Source organism: Typopeltis vanoorti, chromosome 19 (genome assembly GCF_054136105.1).
Source record: "Typopeltis vanoorti isolate ZY-2024b chromosome 19, IOZ_Tvanoo_1.0, whole genome shotgun sequence".
In the NCBI taxonomy this organism is placed as follows: domain Eukaryota; kingdom Metazoa; phylum Arthropoda; class Arachnida; order Uropygi; family Thelyphonidae; genus Typopeltis; species Typopeltis vanoorti.
In genome coordinates, this window is record NC_143567.1 from 51,697,123 (window position 1) to 51,715,952 (window position 18,830).

The window sequence follows — 18,830 nt, forward strand, 5'->3', positions numbered from 1 at the left end:
ACCCAGTACATTAATAATACCTTAGGTACTATTAATGTGCTAGATGATAATTCAGGAACTCAGTTCATCTTCCAGAAACATATGGGATTTGAGTTCACAATGTATTGTTGATAACCAATAGAGGTCATCCAAATTATGTAGATTAAAACAACATATGGGTGTGGTTGGGTCCTATGAATTATTCTAAAAGAAGATTTTTAAAATGTATAATGTAAATACTTATTCATTTCATTATACTATATTGAACTGCATCACATCTGACCTTTCTGCACTCTAACATCCAAAAGCCAGTTCTTCTAATATTCGTTTTATATATATATAAAAGAGCCCACTGGTGTGTGTGTACACACACACCAGTGGGCTCTGCCTCCCCCATACCTCAAGACCTTACATTTTGCTGCATTTAACCGACACCCCAATTCATTTGCCCATCTATCTAGCTTATTCAAATCCTCTTGCAGGACTGCCACATCTACACTATTACTAATAATCCTTACCAGCTTTGCATCATCTACGAACAACTGAATATCCCCTTGCAATCCACTGACAATGTCATTGATATAAAGGTTAAACAATATAGGTCCCAGTACCGAGCCCTGTGGGCCCCCCCCCCCACTTGTAACCCTCTGCTTCCTTGAAATTGCCCCACTATACAATTAAATACAATTATTTAGTGCTAAATAACAAATTTAGCAGTTGTTGGAGGATTGGAGGATATGCCAAATGTAAGTAGTTTGGTTATATTATGTATATTATTTCTGGGAAAACTCCCATGTTACTCCTCTTAATAAATTATTATAATTATGGCTATTTTGCCTGCTTCAGTTTAGGAGTGCCCCTGTTTAAATGTCATTGGCTATTTACTTACAGATTCTTAGGGCATTGTAGATGTAAATTTACATCTACAATGCCATAAGAATCCGTGAGTAAATAGCCAATGACATTTAAACAGGGGCATTCCTAAACTGAAGCAGGCAAAATAGCCGTAATTATAATAGTTTGGTTATATGCCTTTTGAAGAAGGAATAGAAGAAAATTAAGACTTTTATAGTTAAAAAGAATATATGAAAAATTAAATAAAATAGACAATATCATTATAGCTGGAGATCTTAATGCCATAATAGAAATGAAAAAAAAAAAAAAATGATAATAATATAGAAATATTTGGAGAACTAACAGTAAACAAAAATGGAAAATGACTCATTCATTATATAATATATAATAATTTTAAAATAATGAATACATTCTACAAACATAAAAATATACATAAATATACAAGCGCAACAGGACAAAAATCAATAATAGACTACTTTATAGCAAATGAAAAAGCAGCAAACTTCTTCCTGGATATTAGTCATAAAATAATCTAGAAATATAAAAAAGGTAGAAATAGATACAGATCATTATGTAGTGCAGGAAAAATTAAGGTTTCCAAATTTGTTTAAAAAAATACAAAAAAAAATAAAATAAAATAAACTAGAATAAGTATAAGAAATTTATACCAACAGATGATTAATAGCTATTTAGAAAAAATACAAGAAAATGAAGACATTGAGAAAGACTGGAGTAATATGAAAGAAATTATTACATCAGCAGCATATGAAAGTCTAGGAACACAAAAAATATCATAGAAATAAAAAATTACATATATGGGACTTGTTACATATATGAAAATAAAAAGCTGGCCATTAAAAGATGGTTAAGTAGCAAAAAACAAGATGAATTGAATATAAAGAGAGTCAGAGAGCCAAAAGAGAGTCAGAAAAAGTTGGAAAAATTTGTATCATACCTAGAAAATAATACATACAAAATAAGATCCGATGCATATAAAATACTAAAGCACATGAATGTAGATATAAAAGAAACTACAAATATAAATTGCGAAATAGATTTAAAAGAATTCTCGGATTAGTTTATAGATCTTTGGACAATATTTGTCCAAAGATCTATAAACTAATCCGAGAATTCTATTGCTAACATAAAAAAAAAAAACATTTAGAAACTTGCAAAATGCTTTAAATGATATAATAACAGTGAAAGAATTAAAGGACAATCTAAATAAAATAAAAAATGGTAAATCAGCAGGAGAAGATGGCATAAACTCCGAACTGCATAAATTTGCTAGAAAAAAAATTTCATCAGATTATTAAAATTTTAAAATATATACAAATACCAATAAAGTGGAATATAAGTATAGTAATAATAAAAAGAGGGAATAAAACAAAACATAATTACAGAGGTATTAGTTTATTGAATATATGCTACAAAATATATAATCGAATACTTAATGAAAAATTGAAAATATACAATGAAAAAATATTATTAGAATGTCAAAATGGATTTAGAAAAGGATGCTATATAATGGATGCAGATTTTGTTTAAAACTACTTATAGAGAAGAGACTTTAATTTGGAAACTCATCTTTTGTTTATAGATTATGAAAAAGCATTTGGCAAAGTAAAAATATATACATACTGTTTGATGTATTACAAAGAATAAATATACCTAATATTTTACTACATGCAATGAAATACAAATAAAAATAAATGGAAAAAAAAAAAATCTGAAAAACCAAAACAAGCCTTAAAGTACAAGCCATTAGGAAAAATTAAACCAGGACGTCCTCTTAAACTATTCAACGATGACTTCTAAGGCCGGAACAGGCCATGCTAGGCCTAAATCCTTGATATGCATGATGATGATGATGATGATTAATACAGTGGAATACCTTAAATAATCCAGGTATAGAAATTTCCTGGAATAAAATAAATATGCTATTATTTGCAGATCAGTTAATAATATCAGATAAAGAAAACAATTTACAAAGAGCAATGTATAATTTAAACATTATAGTAGAACAGTTTGGAATGAAAATATCTCACTGCATCCATAAAACTAAAACAGTGGCATTTTGTGGACAAACTCCAGTTAGAAGTAAAATAATTATTAATAAAATAATAGAATAGATAATACTTTCAGTTATCTTAGATGTGAAAATATCATATGAAGGAGAAAGAGCTAAAATTGAAAACTTCAAAATTTGTACAGATTATAGGCCTGATAAATAGAACACTCAATCCAAATATTGTACAAAAAGACACTTGCTCAAAAATATACAGTACTTTAGCTGTGCCTACATTATTAGATGGCAGTGAAATGAGATTCATGAGAAGAACTGCAAAATACATATTATTAGACAAAAAAAAAAATATATTTTTTTTAAAACAACTAAAAATAAAATCAATAGAAGAAAAATTAAACATTTACAAACAAAATAATTGGATAGAACATGTAAACCGAACTGCCAACACCCGATACCTTAATAAAATATAAGCCAACTGGAAAGAGAAGGACAGGTAGACCTCAAAAGAGGATATTAGATGGATAAATGATGTATTTAAAGTAGGTTTGCTTTTAAAGCAAAATGTAGATTTTAAAACCCACTGCATCAATTTGTCTTCATGGCCTAGATAGACATTGGACACATTGTTCACCCCAGTAATAACATCCAAGAATCTGTTTTACTATGGAAAAAAAGAATTTACTTTTACACACTTTAATAACACATCTTCCAAATGGTAATCCTTCTTGTATAGTATACACTAGTGTCCAAAATTCTGGAAATCTTTTGGAAAAAGTGTATTTTTGAGGTTTGCTAGCTCATAACCACTTTTTTTGGTGTAATACCATAAAATTATATATCAATGGATAGATAATTTAATCAAGCATGTAATGCAACAAAGTTTGTTCAATTATCTGTATTCTATGAAAAGTTATAGCCAAATAACCAGAGAAAAGAAGCACAACTTGCTTAGGTTGATACGAAGTAGCTTTCCTTCATTTGAATGTAGCCAATGAGCATGAGTGTTTAGAGAGCCAATCAGGTGTCATCTTGTTTTGGCAATGAGCCAATAAGGTCACAGTAGGATTCAGCTATTGATGTCATGTATTGGAGCTGAGAGGAGGACATTTATCAGTGTGTTATGTGATTGTTATCAAGTTGGTTGGGTTTTTTTTGTGTTCTTTCGTTTAGTGAGCTTGTAAAACGTAATAAAAATAAATAAATTACGCAAAGAGTTGACTGGTCATCCAGAAAGCGATGTAAAATAGTACTATTAAGTGAACAAGGCTACAGTTATGAAGAAATTAGAAGAAAAACTGATGGAAACAAGGTGGCATTTCAAAATTTTTGAAGAGGTATAAGGGGACACAGTCACTACAAAACCAGACTGGTAAAGGCAGGAAAAGGTGCACAACAGCAAGTGATGATAGAAGAATTGAGAGACTGTGCGTACGTGACAGAAGAAAATCATTTGGGTGTATACAAGATGAAATGGCGCAATGCAATGTGAAGTCGAGTGCAAGGACTGTTCAGCACAGGCTGCAGGAATTTGGTCTAAATGCTAGAATTCCACAAAAAAAGCCATTTTTTATCTCTCAAACAAGGGTTGAAAAGATTAAACTGGGCTAAAACCCATGTTAACTGGACAGCGGAACAATGGGACAGTGTTATTTGGAGTGATGAGACCAAAATCTCCCTGTTTGGTAGTGATGGCATAAAATGCGTAAGGAGATTTGCATCCTGATTGCATTACCTACCGTGAAACACCCACTTAGTGTTATGATCTGGGTTGTATGACATCAAAAGGTGTGGACAGAATTTGCGTGATTAATGGGAATATAAATGCCCAAAAATACATAAATGAAATGCTTGAGCCCAAACTGAAGCCTTCTGCACGTGATCTTTTCCAAGATAATGAAGCATTTATATTTCAACAGGATTCAGCTCCATGTCATGCTGCTGCTGTGTACAGAAAGTGATTTCAAGATAATCATATTCCACTGCTGGAATGGCCTGGGAATAGCCCAGACCTTAACCCAGTTGAAAATCTGTGAAGCCGACTAAAGAAACTTGTTGGTCAAAACCAACCCACCAATAAAACCCATTTAATAGAAGCAATAATTCAATCTTGGTTTCACATTATAAGCTGCAGAACTAAACTTGGTTCACTCCATGGGAAGGCGTTGTAAGGCCATAATTGACGCTGAAGGTTACCCAACTAAGTATTAACTCACATTGTGAGAGTTTTTGTATATCTCATTTTTTCTGTGTTTCACTTTTCTTCTTTATAACTGCTGTTCTAATAAAAAAAAAAATCCTTCATAAAAGTTATTGCATTACATTCTTGATTAATTATCTTTCCATTGATATATAATTTTATGGTATTACTCCAAAAAAAAAAAGAAAAGTGGTGTTATGAGCCATCAAACCTCAGAAATACACGTTTTCCAAAAGGTTTCCACAATTTTGACCACTACTGTATAGAAAACCTAATCATACCAGTATATACATATTCACAATCTACCCCCCCCCCCCAAGCAATATGGTATTATTAAAACTCTAATAGGCATCAATTTGTGAGAAATCATAGAATTCCAACAAAATTAACAATATACTTAATCCTTTTCCCAGTGCCCAGTCTTCTCTACAGAGTATAGTAATGTGATCACTATTCCCCATTTATGTGTGATATGTCAGAAAAAAATAGCCAGAATCACTGCATTGCCTTCAAGTCCCAATTGGGACTGTCTGCCCATATTCATTCCCCTAAGAATGTCTGCCCATATTCATTCCTCTTTTCCCTGTCAGTTCAGCATATGTAAGGTTTCTTGTTCCTGAACATCGTCATACTGTGGGCAGACTGGAAGATCAGCAAGCATTTGCATTGAAGAATATGAAAAGTACATCTGTAATTGGGAGTACAGTTAGTCGAGTCTAGCATACCTTGCCTTTGGACACCACACAGAATCAAGAGGAAATGGAACTACCATGCTTCACTGCGCTGGGTTCAAATGTGAGAGGCATTTTTAGAATCTGCAATTGCATTAAACTTCCCAAAATATGGGAAACAGTAATTCATAGCCATCATCAGTTAAAAGCTATGTTTCCTACTATTGTCTATATTTTTCAATTTGTCCTCATGGCCGTCTTAGTTAGGACTGATGTTTAGTCTGCTTAGTTTACTTTATGTTGCTTTGTTGCAGTTAACAAACTGTTGACTACTCTCTGAACCTGTCTGTGATAGACAAAATCTTGAAAGCGTTAAACTTTATTTCACTTTTCTGAAGTACACAAAATAACATTACATAATTTCCATTCAGATAATGGTTGAAACATGGAAGCTGATATGTGTGCATGCATACTAGAGAATAAATTAAAATACTGTCAGGGATCTTATGAAGTAAGTAAATGCTATTTATGATTTAAAACAAACAAAAAAAAATATATGTAGGGTATAGTATTTCTTGTAGCTTGTGACTTACAAACACCTGAAAGGGTTATACAGAATTTCAATAGATGGAATTTTTCATTTTATGGAGGGGATGGGGAAAGGATGTGAGGGCATCCATGGAAGTTGAGAATGAATGCTGTCAAGATGTGGGGAGTGGGGGCTAGATTTTTCTTTCATAGAGTAGTGTGTGTGATTAGAATGGGTTGCCATTGGATGTTGTGTGTACAAGTAGCATGAATGAATTCAAGAACAAGTATGACAGCTGATGTGAATAGGATGTGGCCTCCCTCGATGAGTTCCTGACTCCCTGGAGGGATCTCTTATTAACCTAGACTATCTGAAAAAAAGACTTGCATGTTCGATTCTAAGCACTGACTTTGAGGAAATTTTTTTGTTAATCTGGTTTGCAAGTTACTTGATCTTAGACAGTTGAGTTGACTTACCCACTCAACTGTCTCTTCCTGGAAACTGATTTTTAATTTTGTAACTCAGAAAAATTAACCATAAGAACTTGCACTGTTTCAGAGACAGATTACAGTATTTGTCTCTGTTGTATTCTCATTACTAGTAAGCCTAAAAATCATGTAACCATGAATTCGGCTGCCAGTAATGATTAGGGATGAAAACCAGCTGGCTACTGATTTCCAAAAATTAGGGGTGAGCGAGTTCCACCTGACCTTAAAGGGAGCTACTGACAGTATTTCACTTGAATTTCTGATGTTACCTTCATACCAAAAATTTTGGAAGAAAACACAATTGTACTTAATTAGTAGGATAATGTTTGTTTTGTAAAATGACAACAGCATCATATTTGAGACTGTAAAAAGTAGTTTTTTAAAAGTTTTATGTTGATTAAAAAATAAATTTTTAATAATCATATTCTAGGTGGCTGTGTGCTCCCATAAAAATGGTGTTTGCATTCAGCACTAGGCTCTCTGAAGAAAGACTGGTCTAAATTTTATTCTAGTTGCTAGCCAGAGGAATGTTTTCTAAGCTTTTCTTTGACTGGTTCCTTCCTTGAAACTTAAGTTTTTAAACCTCATATCTCAAGACAATCAACCATATAGCTCGCACTATTACAGATAATAATATGAGTGTTAGGATTTAAGACCACAAGTTTGGCAACATTTTTCTTTAATTTGCATTTGATGTGTATCACATAATTCAAGATAATTAATTGTTTTTCAAATTCTGTCATTATCAAGCAAATATTGCTCAGATTTATCTCTATTTAAACTCTAACAAGTCCTGCTCAACTCATTTGTTGTGTTATTTACTTGAAATGCATTCTAGCCATGTAGGTGTCACCTTGTATGTTAACTTGACATTTCATTTATGTATTACATTGCTTAGTTAAAGAAAGTATACTATTGAGTTGCTTACTGTAAATATGCTATAGAATGTGAGGGTAAATTTATATTATTTACGGTATTGCCAGATGAATTTTTAATATTGGTTCCATTTCATATATTGAAGATAGATATTACTATAGTAATTCTTCTTAGGGAATTTATAATTTCATTTAGTTTTTTGGCATAATACTTGAGTGCATACAATCTTGTTATTCTTATTATTATGTTTTTAGATACTTAGCATTTGCCTATTAATTGTAGTTGTTAAATGTGAATGAAGAAGTTAATTCTGTGAATAATGAGAGAATAAAATGCAAAACAAAAAACAGGAAACCATGGGGGGGGTAGGTCATGGGGGACTGGAAGACACTGCATGAGAGGGGTTGATGCTGGAATCAATGAATATGTGAGCAGACAGCAAAGGAATGGGATGGCCGTGATGCAAGTTAAGTATTTGAATCCAGAGAAAATTATGGGATAGATGGTGATCAAGAAGAAATATCAATAATTTTCTCCACGTAGAAGCACTTCCCTTGCTTAGTCAAAGAGTGGTGTGGAGGAGTTGCATCTGAAAAGTAATGTCAGCAGGACTTGTTATAGACTCAGAAATGAACTACTGTGTGTCTTTATGAATGCCAGAATATGAAAAAAGGGAAACAAAGTTGTTTTTTTGATATCACAGTTCATCTTCCCCAAAATTGTGAAAATTAGTGAGATGATCATATGCAGCTGACATCCTGACAGGAACAGAGGTGGAAAGATATGTTTTTGCAAAGATAAAAAGGCCATGAAAGGAGGGAAAGTGGTGTTGATAATAGCAGAGGAGCCAAGCCCATGCAAGGGAGTGACAACGGATTTGAGATAAAATAGACAGGATGAAATCTTTAGTTGGATATTGCTATAGATCTGGCAATATAGTGGAAGTGGCAAGAAAATGCTTAGGCAAATTAGCCAGGGAAATAAAAGGATGATCATTATGGGTGATTTTAATTATGTTGATATAAATTGGAATAAAGGGATGGCATCAGAAGACAAAAGCGAATGAATTCCGAGAGTTTTTGAGGTACAATTACTACCTTAGACAGTACCTAACCGATGGCACACAAAGATCAAGGGTGTTGAATTTGATCATCTCATCAGAGATGTTATTTTAAATGGGAATGTCAAATATCCTTCCAGTTGGTGATAGAATCACCTGGATGATTAGTTCTTTCTCAGCGTTGGTCGGTCCACTGCTGGATGAAGGCCTCCCCCCTTTTTTTGATAATTTCTTTCTATCTTTGGCAGTCTTCTTCCACTTCTTGCCAATCTAAGGTCATCATCCCATCTAGTCCTTGGCTTTCCTCCATTTCGTCTTTCGGTTGGTATCTAGTTTGTAACCTCCTTGGTCTGGCGTCCATCCTCTCTTCTCATTACATGGCCTACCACTTTCATTTTCTGCTCTTAATATGAGTTAGAAAGTCATTTATATTGGTTTTCTCTTTAATCCAAGAGTTTCTTATTTTATCTTTTAAAGAGATCCCTAAGATGTTTCTTTCAAAATTTCTTTGAGCAATATTCAATTTGTTTTCCAGTCTTTTATTGTTAGGTTCCAGGTCTCACTACCATAAGCCATGACTGGTAGTAAGCATTGATTAATTACTTTGCTTGTTAGGCACAGTGGGATGCCACTCTTAAGAATGGAACTTAGTTTTCCAAAAGCTGTCCATGTCAACTGTATTCATCTACTGATTTCTGATTCAATGCCTTTATCTAAATCAGAAAGCTGTCCTAGGTAGACAAATTGATCTACAGTATCTAATTGATTATTTCCCAGGGTGATGGCTGATTTTATTGCTGACTTGTTGAACATTACTTTAGTTTTCCCATTATTTATTTATTGTCCTTTTTTCAGACACTCTGTATTTAGTTGGTCTTCATACCAACTTAATGGAGTTCTTTAGCTGTTTTGGCTATTATCAAGATATCATCTGCATATATTAAGTGTGGGAGGTGTTTCCCATTAATCTTTATTGTTCCAGTTTCAGTTTTCAAAGATTTCTTCTAGTATTGCATTGAACAGTTTTGTTGACAGAGTGTCCCCTTGCCTAACTATTCTTCTTATGTTGAATTTAGATTTCTTGTTCCAAGAAATCAGTTCTTGATAGCATTATGGTTGCAGTAGAATTATTATAGATATGTTATAGAAGTTTGTAACTGAGGCTTCTCTAGGGTTGTTTAATAATAGCCCTACAGAAACACCTTGTTTCTCTAGGGCTGTTATTAGTTCATTTGACTTGACTGTGTCAAAAGCTTTTTCATAATCTATGAAAGCTAATTAAGAAAGGGATATGTTGAATTCATTACATTTATCTAATAATTATCTTAGTGTGTGGATATTGTCCATCATCATCATCATCAAATTCCTGCCATGTACCTTCAAGGGGTATACAGGATATGATAGTACTACATGAAAAAAATTACATCATTACTAACTTCCTATCTACAATTTTCCTCCAAATCAGTCTGTTACTTGTCAAGACTCCAATATTATCAGATCTTATATTTCTATCGTCTAAAGCACTTTGTACCGTATCAATCCACCTATATCTTGGTCTTCCTCTGGGTCGTTTTGCTGCCAACCTGGCAGAGAACACTTGATTTGCTAATCTTTCTTTGCCCATTCTTTTTAAGTGACCATACCACCTGAGATTAGCTCTGCTAACGCATTCCTGGATGCTGGCAATGTCAAGTTCTTTCCTAATATCCTCGTTTTTAATATGATATTGCCATTGATGCCATCTGTTCATGCCTCTAATCTTTCTCAGGACTCTCATATCTGCGGTCTCTAGTCTTTGGTCAAATGTTTTACTTCTGACCCAGCTCCCAGATCCATAAGTTAAAACTGGTTTGAACACTGTCTTGTATACAGCTAATTAGGTGTTCTGACTAATTTCTCTCTTATTCCATATGAATTTATTCAATTGACTTCCTACCATACCAGCTTTGCTGATTCTGTTGTCTATTTCCATATTTATTTTACCATCTTCAGTAAAAATCATGCCTAAGTAGCTGAAATGTTTTCCTTGTTCCACAGCTTCTCCATTCACAACGCAGTTGACATTTTCAATGATTCTGCCTATTTTAATTCTCTTTGTCTTTTTATTGCTGACCTCCATACCATATCTATTATTACAACAGTTATTCAATTTAGTCAGGGGATGTTGCAGACTTGTAGCATATTTATTTAGAAGTATAACATCATCCGTATAAAGAAAAGAGCTGACATTAACATCTCCAATTTTGATATCATGTTTAATACCACTTTCCTTCATAATGTGATCCATATATATAATGAATAACAGAGGGGATAATGTACATCCTTGTCTCACACCAGATTTAACATTAAACCATCTTCCTGTACTTCAATTCTAACTGCTGACTCACAACTCAAATAAAGACTAAGTATTGCTTGATATAATGCCACATCGATACCATATAACTGTAGCGTATTGAATGGCTTCTCTCTTGGCACCTTGTCATATGCATTTTCCAAATCGACAAAACTTAAATGCAGATCTTTGTTATATTCCCATGCTTTCTCGACTATTTGTCGTAAAGTGAAGATCTGATCCTGACAGCCTCTATTTGGCCTGAATCCAGCTTGTTCTTCACCAAGCTTTTCTTCCACAATTCTTCTCAACCATTTCTCAAGTATACTTGCATAGATCTTGCCAGGAACACTCAGTAGGAAAATACCTCTGTAATTCTCACATTCAGTTTTATTTCCCTTTTTATATATGGTTACTATGAGAGCTCTACTCCAATCATCGGGAATTCGTCCCTCTGTCCAGGCTTTCTGAACTATGCAATGCAGCCACTGTAAGACTTTTATACCACCATACTTCAACATTTCTGGTCGAATATCATCTACTCCTGCTGCCTTTCCACATTTGAAGCCTTGGATGGCTTTTTCTACTTCAAGTATGGATATGTATTCCTGACTGCATGCCTGGTCAGTGTTTTTTACCACTGTGCTGTCATCACTGTTTCATTTAGCAGTTTTTCAAAGTAATTACTCCATACTTCAAGGATATCTTTTTCTCCCATTTTCATGTCACTTTTATCATCTCTAACTCCTTTTACAGTGCTCTTTCCTCTATTCCTAAGCTTCTTCAACAACCTCCAGAATATTTTGCCACTTTCTTGATATTTATTTTCTATATTCTTGCCAAAGTCCTACCATGACTTTTGTTTAGCTAGTTTTACACAGTGTTTAGCATTTTTGCATTTGTCTCTTTATTCTCTAAGAGAACAAGCTGACTTATTTGCTAGCAACTTTTGATATGCTTTCTTCTTTTCCTTCACTGCCTCTTTAACTTCCTGTGTCCACCATGGAGTTCTGATTTTTCTAATCTTGCATACAATCTCACCACATGCCTCTCTGGCTGAATCAATTATTGTTTTCTTCAGGGCTTGCCACTGAATCTCCAAGGTTTGGTTCCTGTTCTCCAACTCTCTGATTTTTTCTTGAATAATGTTGTATTGTAGTCTGCAGTTCATATCTGAGAGCTGCTCAACTTTTATTCGCTTTAAAACTTGCTAACATGTTATTCTTTTCATTATGAAATTCAATTTTATCCTTCTGAAGACTAAATAGTGATCACTTCCAATTTCAAATCCTCTGTACACTCTGGTGTCCTCTACCAGGGAGAAAACATCACTATCAACAATAACATAGTCAGTGAGACTTTTCTTATTCCTTGCCTCTTCTCTCCATGTGAATTTGTGCACATTTTTATGTTGGAACATTGTGTTAGTAATAACCAGTCCATGTCCTTAGCAGAAATCCAACAGATAATTGGCCATTATTATTAGCTTTGCTCTTTTCTCCAAATTTTCTTTGGAGAATCTCCAAAGAATTCTTTGCTGAATCTCCAAGGTTTGGTTCCTGTTCTCCAACTCTCTGATTTTTTCTTGAATAATGTTGTATTGTAGTCTGCAGTTCACATCTGAGAGCTGCTCAACTTTATTCGCTTTAAAACTTGCTTACATGTTATTCTTTTCATTATGAAATTCAATTTTATCCTTCTCAAGACTAAATAGTGATCACTTCCAATTTCAAATCCTCTGTACACTCTGGTGTCCTCTACCAGGGAGAAAACATCACTATCAACAATAACATAGTCAGTGAGACTTTTCTTATTTCTTGCCTTTTCTCTCCATGTGAATTTGTGCACATTTTTATGTTGGAACATTGTGTTAGTAATAACCAATCTATGTCCTGAGCAGAAATCCAACAGATAATTGGCCATTATTATTAGCTTTGCTCTTTTCTCCAAATTTTCCCAAAATATTTTTGTATGTTTCACAATCATTTCCTACTCTGCTATTTAGATCCCAACAAGGACCAACTTTTCCTTTTTCATTGTGTCTGTTGCTTTTTCTAAAGCCTAAAAAAATTCCTCCACTTCTACCTTAGTAGAACCTTCTGTGGGACCATAGGCACAAATAAGTCTCATATTTGTCCACATTACTCTACTTGAGACTGACTGCCATTCAAGAAGATTAGCCTCGTATTTTGTGTTGAATACTATGGCTACTCCTTCTTTTCCTTGATTGTCATTGCCTGAATATAACATTTTGTATTAATTGCTCAGAAAGATCTCACCAGTTTTTGTTCTTTTTTGTTTCAGTCACCCCTATTATGTCGATCTGGTACTTATCTGATTCATCAGCTAGCTCCATTTCCTTGCCATTCAGGCTTCTTATGTTGATAGTACCGATCTTTAACTCTGGCGATGTTGAGTTGGGGTTTGTTTTCAGATTTGTTCCAGTAGCTGACTTTTTGCTGTTTGCCCTGGTTCCCTGGCAAAAACAACGGGGGCCTTGTTTAATCGGGCGACGCCCCAGCCAGCAGGAAATTTTGTCATGTTGTACCATTATTTTTTATTTTGGTTTAACCAATAAGAAGACAATTGGTCGGCTAAATCCCAAATTGCCAGCCCATCCTTGTTCGTTCATTATCCAAGTAGATACCCAACAGGGTGCACCGCGAGAAGGTGAGGATTGGACATTAGGTCAGAAGCCCTGGTCGTTTCTCCGCATTCCTTTAAAGGCTATGTGGAGGTGTCCTCTCAGTTATACAACTCTGACTCTTAAGCACCGGTGCTGAAACTGGATCTAAACCCTGTCTGTTCTATTAATTGAATATCTTCTAGTACATGTGTGTTATCCTGTTTGCTATGATTTTTATGAGGAGTTTATAGAATGTTGGTAAGAGGCTTATTGGATGGTAATTTTTTATTTCTTCCTTGTCTCCTTTTTTGTGCAGTAACACTAGGTGTTGTTTCATTCATGTGGGATTTTTCCTTCTTCTAGACAGATTGAGAATATTCAGGACATAAGGGTATATTATCTTGCCTCCATATTTTATTAGTTCAATAGTTTTTTATAGTGCCATCATTGTCTGGTGCTTTGTTGTTTTTCATTTGTTTCAGTGTTTCCTTTAGTTCTTTAATTGTTATAATTGAGGTAAGGTTGAAGGGAGTCTCTGTGTCATGGGGTGTGGTACTAGTTGCTACTTTTGAGTCATATAATTCTCTACAATTCTGTAATTCTATTGAGAATTTTTTGTCTGTCCCTAGTGATCATGCCATTCTTGTTTTTGATAGCAATGATATGTACACGTGGATAGGCTTATGTGTTCATCAGATATGTTGTAATAGATTTAACGGTATTGATATGAACACAGATGGATAAGAAAATAACTATTTATTAACTTAAAAGGTAATATTTCGCTGGTATTATATCCAGCATCTTCAGAGCACACAACACAAACTTTGTTACAAATGCAAGACAGCCACAATCCTGTGTAACAGTGAGGCTAGTAAAAGTAATTGCAGCGTGCAACACAAGACTGAAGTCCTAATAGGGTGCCATCTAGGTTAAAAAAAAAAAAGTGCAAAGTTTTGAAATAGTAGTCCAAATAATAGTCTTAGAAAGTTTGAAAAAAATAAAATAAACTAAAAGTAATAAATATTAATTTGGTCTTAAGATGACTGTCTCCCAAATCTTTGGTTGATTTATACAGCCATACTTGTTAAGGTTTGGAGTATGTTTTAAGGCTTCTGTTGATTCCTGCATTACTTTTGTTTCTTTCCAATTGATGCTGTGTGTGTAGGGGTATCCAAAGCATAGTCTGCCAGACCCGACTTGCTATAGCGAAAGTGTCGGATATATTTTTAAAGCCCTATTAGGACTTTAGTCTTGTGTTGCACGCTGCAATTACTTATACTAGCACCACTGCTACTCTGGATTGTGGTTGTCTTGCATTTATAACAAACTTTGTGTTGTGTGCTCTGAAGATGCTGGATATAATACCAGCAAAATATTACCGTTTAAGTTAATAAATAGTTATTTTCTTATCCATCTGTGTTCATATCAATACTGTTAAATCTATTACAGCAATGATATGTGTTCGTCCTGTGGTCATGCTCCTTAAAACTTTCATGTTTTTGTTTTTCTCTATTGTTTCTTTGATTTTTTGCGTGTTAAATTCACGTATTTCTGATCTTATTTTCTTTCTTAAGGTTTTGCAAATTTCTGTGTATTCTATATTTGAAAGTTTGTTTTCATCTTGTTTCATTTTTCTTCTTTTGTTCAAAAGTTCTATGGTTTTAGCTTTCTTGTCTTGGTGCTTTGGTGTTGATTGTAGATAGATATAGCCACTCATGAAATTGCTTTAGCTATTTCTGTATTAGCTTTCTCAAGTTCTCTTCAGATGGATTAATACTGTCTAATTCCTTTTATGAGTTCCATTTGAAACTCTTTTTGTTTGTTTGCAATTGTGTTGCTGTTAATTTGTTTTTTTGTTAGCAGCAACCAGAACATTTTAGATTATGTTTTTTGTTGGTAAGTATCTAGTGTATTTCATTTTTTGTTATGCCATTGGAGCTTCTCTAAGTCTATTTGCATTTGTTTGGTTTTTTAAAGAAAATATGCATAAAGTCTATTAATTATGGAAAAATCTGCTAATAAGTTCCCACTTTCATTTCTATTTCCTAATCCACATTTGCCAATTGTGTCCCAGGTATCTCTTGTTTTTCCAATTTTGGCATTGAAGTCATCTATTATGATCAAATATTGCTCTTTGTTTTGATCTACTGCTGATTGTAATTGGTCAAAGAACATTTCAATCTCTTCTGTGTGGGTGGATTTAGGAGCATAGACTTGAATTAATATTTAATTTTTATATATTTTGCTCATTATAAGTATACGTGTGATGATTCTATTGGAAATAATTTGAAATTCTTTTATTTTACTTTATTCTCTTGTTGATTATGAACCTTACTCTGCCTGTTGATCTTAGGTCCCCTTCTCCATATGCATAGATTTTCCTATTCTTTTTGTTTCACTGAGATGATATCCCAATTTATATTGTTGAGCTTTTCTTTGGTCATCACTAGATCTTCCTCTTTCTAAGGGTTTTGCAGTTCTAAGTCCTAATCCAAAGTTTATTGTTGATTTTGGCATTTCCCAAATTTATTATCTGTTTCTAGCCTCTTTGATGGGTTTGAGATAGCAACTAAATGTGTTTGGCAAATACAGATCCTCTTTTCCTTACTGTCATTGGGAGGGGGGGGGATTCTAATCTTCCGTGCTGACAGGCATATTGGAAAATTTATACTTACTGTTTTTCGATTTATACCTAGGTTTTCGATCATTGTTCTCTCTTCACCGTTACCCTAGGCAGGGGTCCATGCAGGGTACTATCAGCTGGACTGGCTGAGACTGGGGGACAAAGGCTTGGGGGGGGGGAGAGCCCAAGTATGCAGATGTACATAAGCTGAACCATCCTGCTCAGTTTCCCATTAATTAATGGTATTCACAGGAGGCACCACGTGAAGGTGCAGGATCAGACATTTTGTCCCCCAGTGATTACTATCACCCAGTAATGGTAATCTTGATGATAGTAATCATCAAGACTTCCATAAAGAAGGACATGTGGAACTAAAAGGCTAGCAGTTATGAAAAGTTCAGGAGATGGCATGCATCTATATCATGGAATGAGGATGGAAAGGAGACCAGTGCTGCTTAGACACCAGAAGCAGTATGTGTTCCAAGTGTCAGGAAGTTAAATATGGTAGAATTTTATGGATAAATGAAGAGGTTAAGCTTGCAATCTGGAAGAAGATAGGCATTATGGAGGCAGCAGAAAATGATACATAATAATCAGTTACAGGAAGGCGACTTGTTTGGTCACCTTCCTTGCCTGTTCTTTCTAGCAAAAAAAAGCCCCAAAAGATCCGTTCAATATGCAGTCTAGAAGAAAGAATGATTACAGAACGATGATATTGGTTGGTGAAAATAGTAGAATGATAACCACTGTGGAAGATATAGTTGATATATTAAATGAGCAGCGCATCAAGGTATTTCATCCTCGTGATTTTGATATCATGCAGAACTTCAGTGTAGTGGGAAAGAAGGAGAGACTGGTGAGTGAGTGAACAGCAGATATATGGGGAATTAAGTAATTTTTGTTAATAATAAAGTGGCAGCACTTGATAATACATCACTACCTGTTTTGATAGAATATTCCAAGTAACAGCTGCCTTGACAAACTTGTTTGACATGAGTATTACCTTGAGCCAAGTTCCAAAGGAGTGGAAAGAGGGATAACATTTTTTCTATTTCATAAGGGAGATGATGACTAGTTTGTATGTCTGAAACAGTGCTTTTTTAGGACACTACAACATGGTACAATGTACTAGCACCTTTATATTATGAGTGACATTTTGACAAACGGGTACTAGGTAAATGTGCAATTTTTTACACGTTTACATAGTATACCAAACAGAGTACTGGTACCTGTTCTTTTACAAAATAGGCACTGGTCTGAAGTTGTGGTTAAAGAGGTGCATAGGTGAGGACCATGATTCGTGATTTGGCTGATAAAGCAGTATTGATTGATAGCATGGGTGTACTAAAGGACTGATCTTGTTCAACAGTTTTTGATTTCTTTTTTGCAACATAACAAATACATTAGACAAGCAAGTTGCATATACAGTGGTACAGTTAGATTTTGCAAAGGCTTAGGGTAGATTGCCATATGTTGGTAATTAAATTAGAACAAATGGGGTTTGATAATGGATTAGTGTGCTGACGATTGGCTATCTGATAGGTTTCAGAAAGTTGTATATTGTGAAGTAGAGAAAATATTAGAGAAGAGGTCACTAGTTTTGTGCTCCAGTTGTCTGTTTTAGGCCCATTGCTGCTTAACTTGATTGTTAATGATATTGGGAATGGTTTGAATGGCAGGGTACAATTGTTTGCAGATTATGTGAAGTTGAAAAAAATATGAAAGTAGAGCAGATGTGGCTTTACAAGAGGACTTGAATAAATTTGGTGAGTGGGGGATTGCCTGTTCACCATTGCAAGGTTAAAGTGCAGAGATGAGATGCATAGTATACAATTTGTGGGGATATCTTAAAGGAGGTGGAAGAGATAAGGAATCTGGTTGCAATGATGGATAAAGACCTAACATTTAAGGAATATATTGTTCTAATTGTGCAGGCAGTGCAGCTGATTATAGCAGTTATGAAGAGGACACTGTGTAGAAGTAAGCAGACTGTTGTTCCATTTAATCATCTGGTTTTCAGAAAGATAGAGATATTGGAAAGTGTTCAGAAATTATTGACTGATTTCTTGTCTCTAAAATGTTGAATATGAAGAGAGATTGGGGAAATGCAATTTGCAAAGTCTTGTTGATAGGGGGGGGGGAGATATGATTAGGATGTAAGTTGATAAGGGAATATTACCACGTAAATGTGGGAGATGTCTCATAGAATGGAGAGAAATGGCTATCCCTGGATGGTGTAAATAAGAGGAAGAGGGGGTTAGTTTTTTGCATAGGGGAGTGGGTGATTGGAATGCATTGCTAAGAGTGTGCAGGTTGTTTGTGACAGTGGGACCTCACACAGTGTTTCTTTTGACTCAATTGGTATTATGATGATAATAATAATAACCGTTATTATATTACTCTTCTAATAGGTTCGTCTTACTAAAGAGGAGCTTGAAAAACTCTCAAAGGAAGACTTGGTTAAAAAGTAAGAAATTTAAAATAATAATTCTAAATTGTCTTAGGCTATTTATCTTTAAATTTTTATGAGCACAGAGAGTGGAAATGGTTACATCCGGTTAAAGA

At 34.4% G+C, this 18,830-nt stretch overlaps 1 protein-coding gene across 3 annotated transcripts in view; it reads left to right on the plus strand.

Annotated features, from left to right (window-relative positions):
• LOC150096082 (uncharacterized) overlaps window positions 1-18,830 on the plus strand; it is a 329,695-nt gene that overhangs the window by 72,159 nt on the left and 238,706 nt on the right. For all 3 annotated transcript variants that reach the window (XM_090408971.1, XM_090408972.1, XM_090408973.1), the window contains exon 3: window positions 18,677-18,732. In XM_090408971.1, the coding sequence (XP_090265097.1) occupies window positions 18,677-18,732 (56 nt within the window). The remainder of the gene's footprint in view (window positions 1-18,676; window positions 18,733-18,830) is intronic.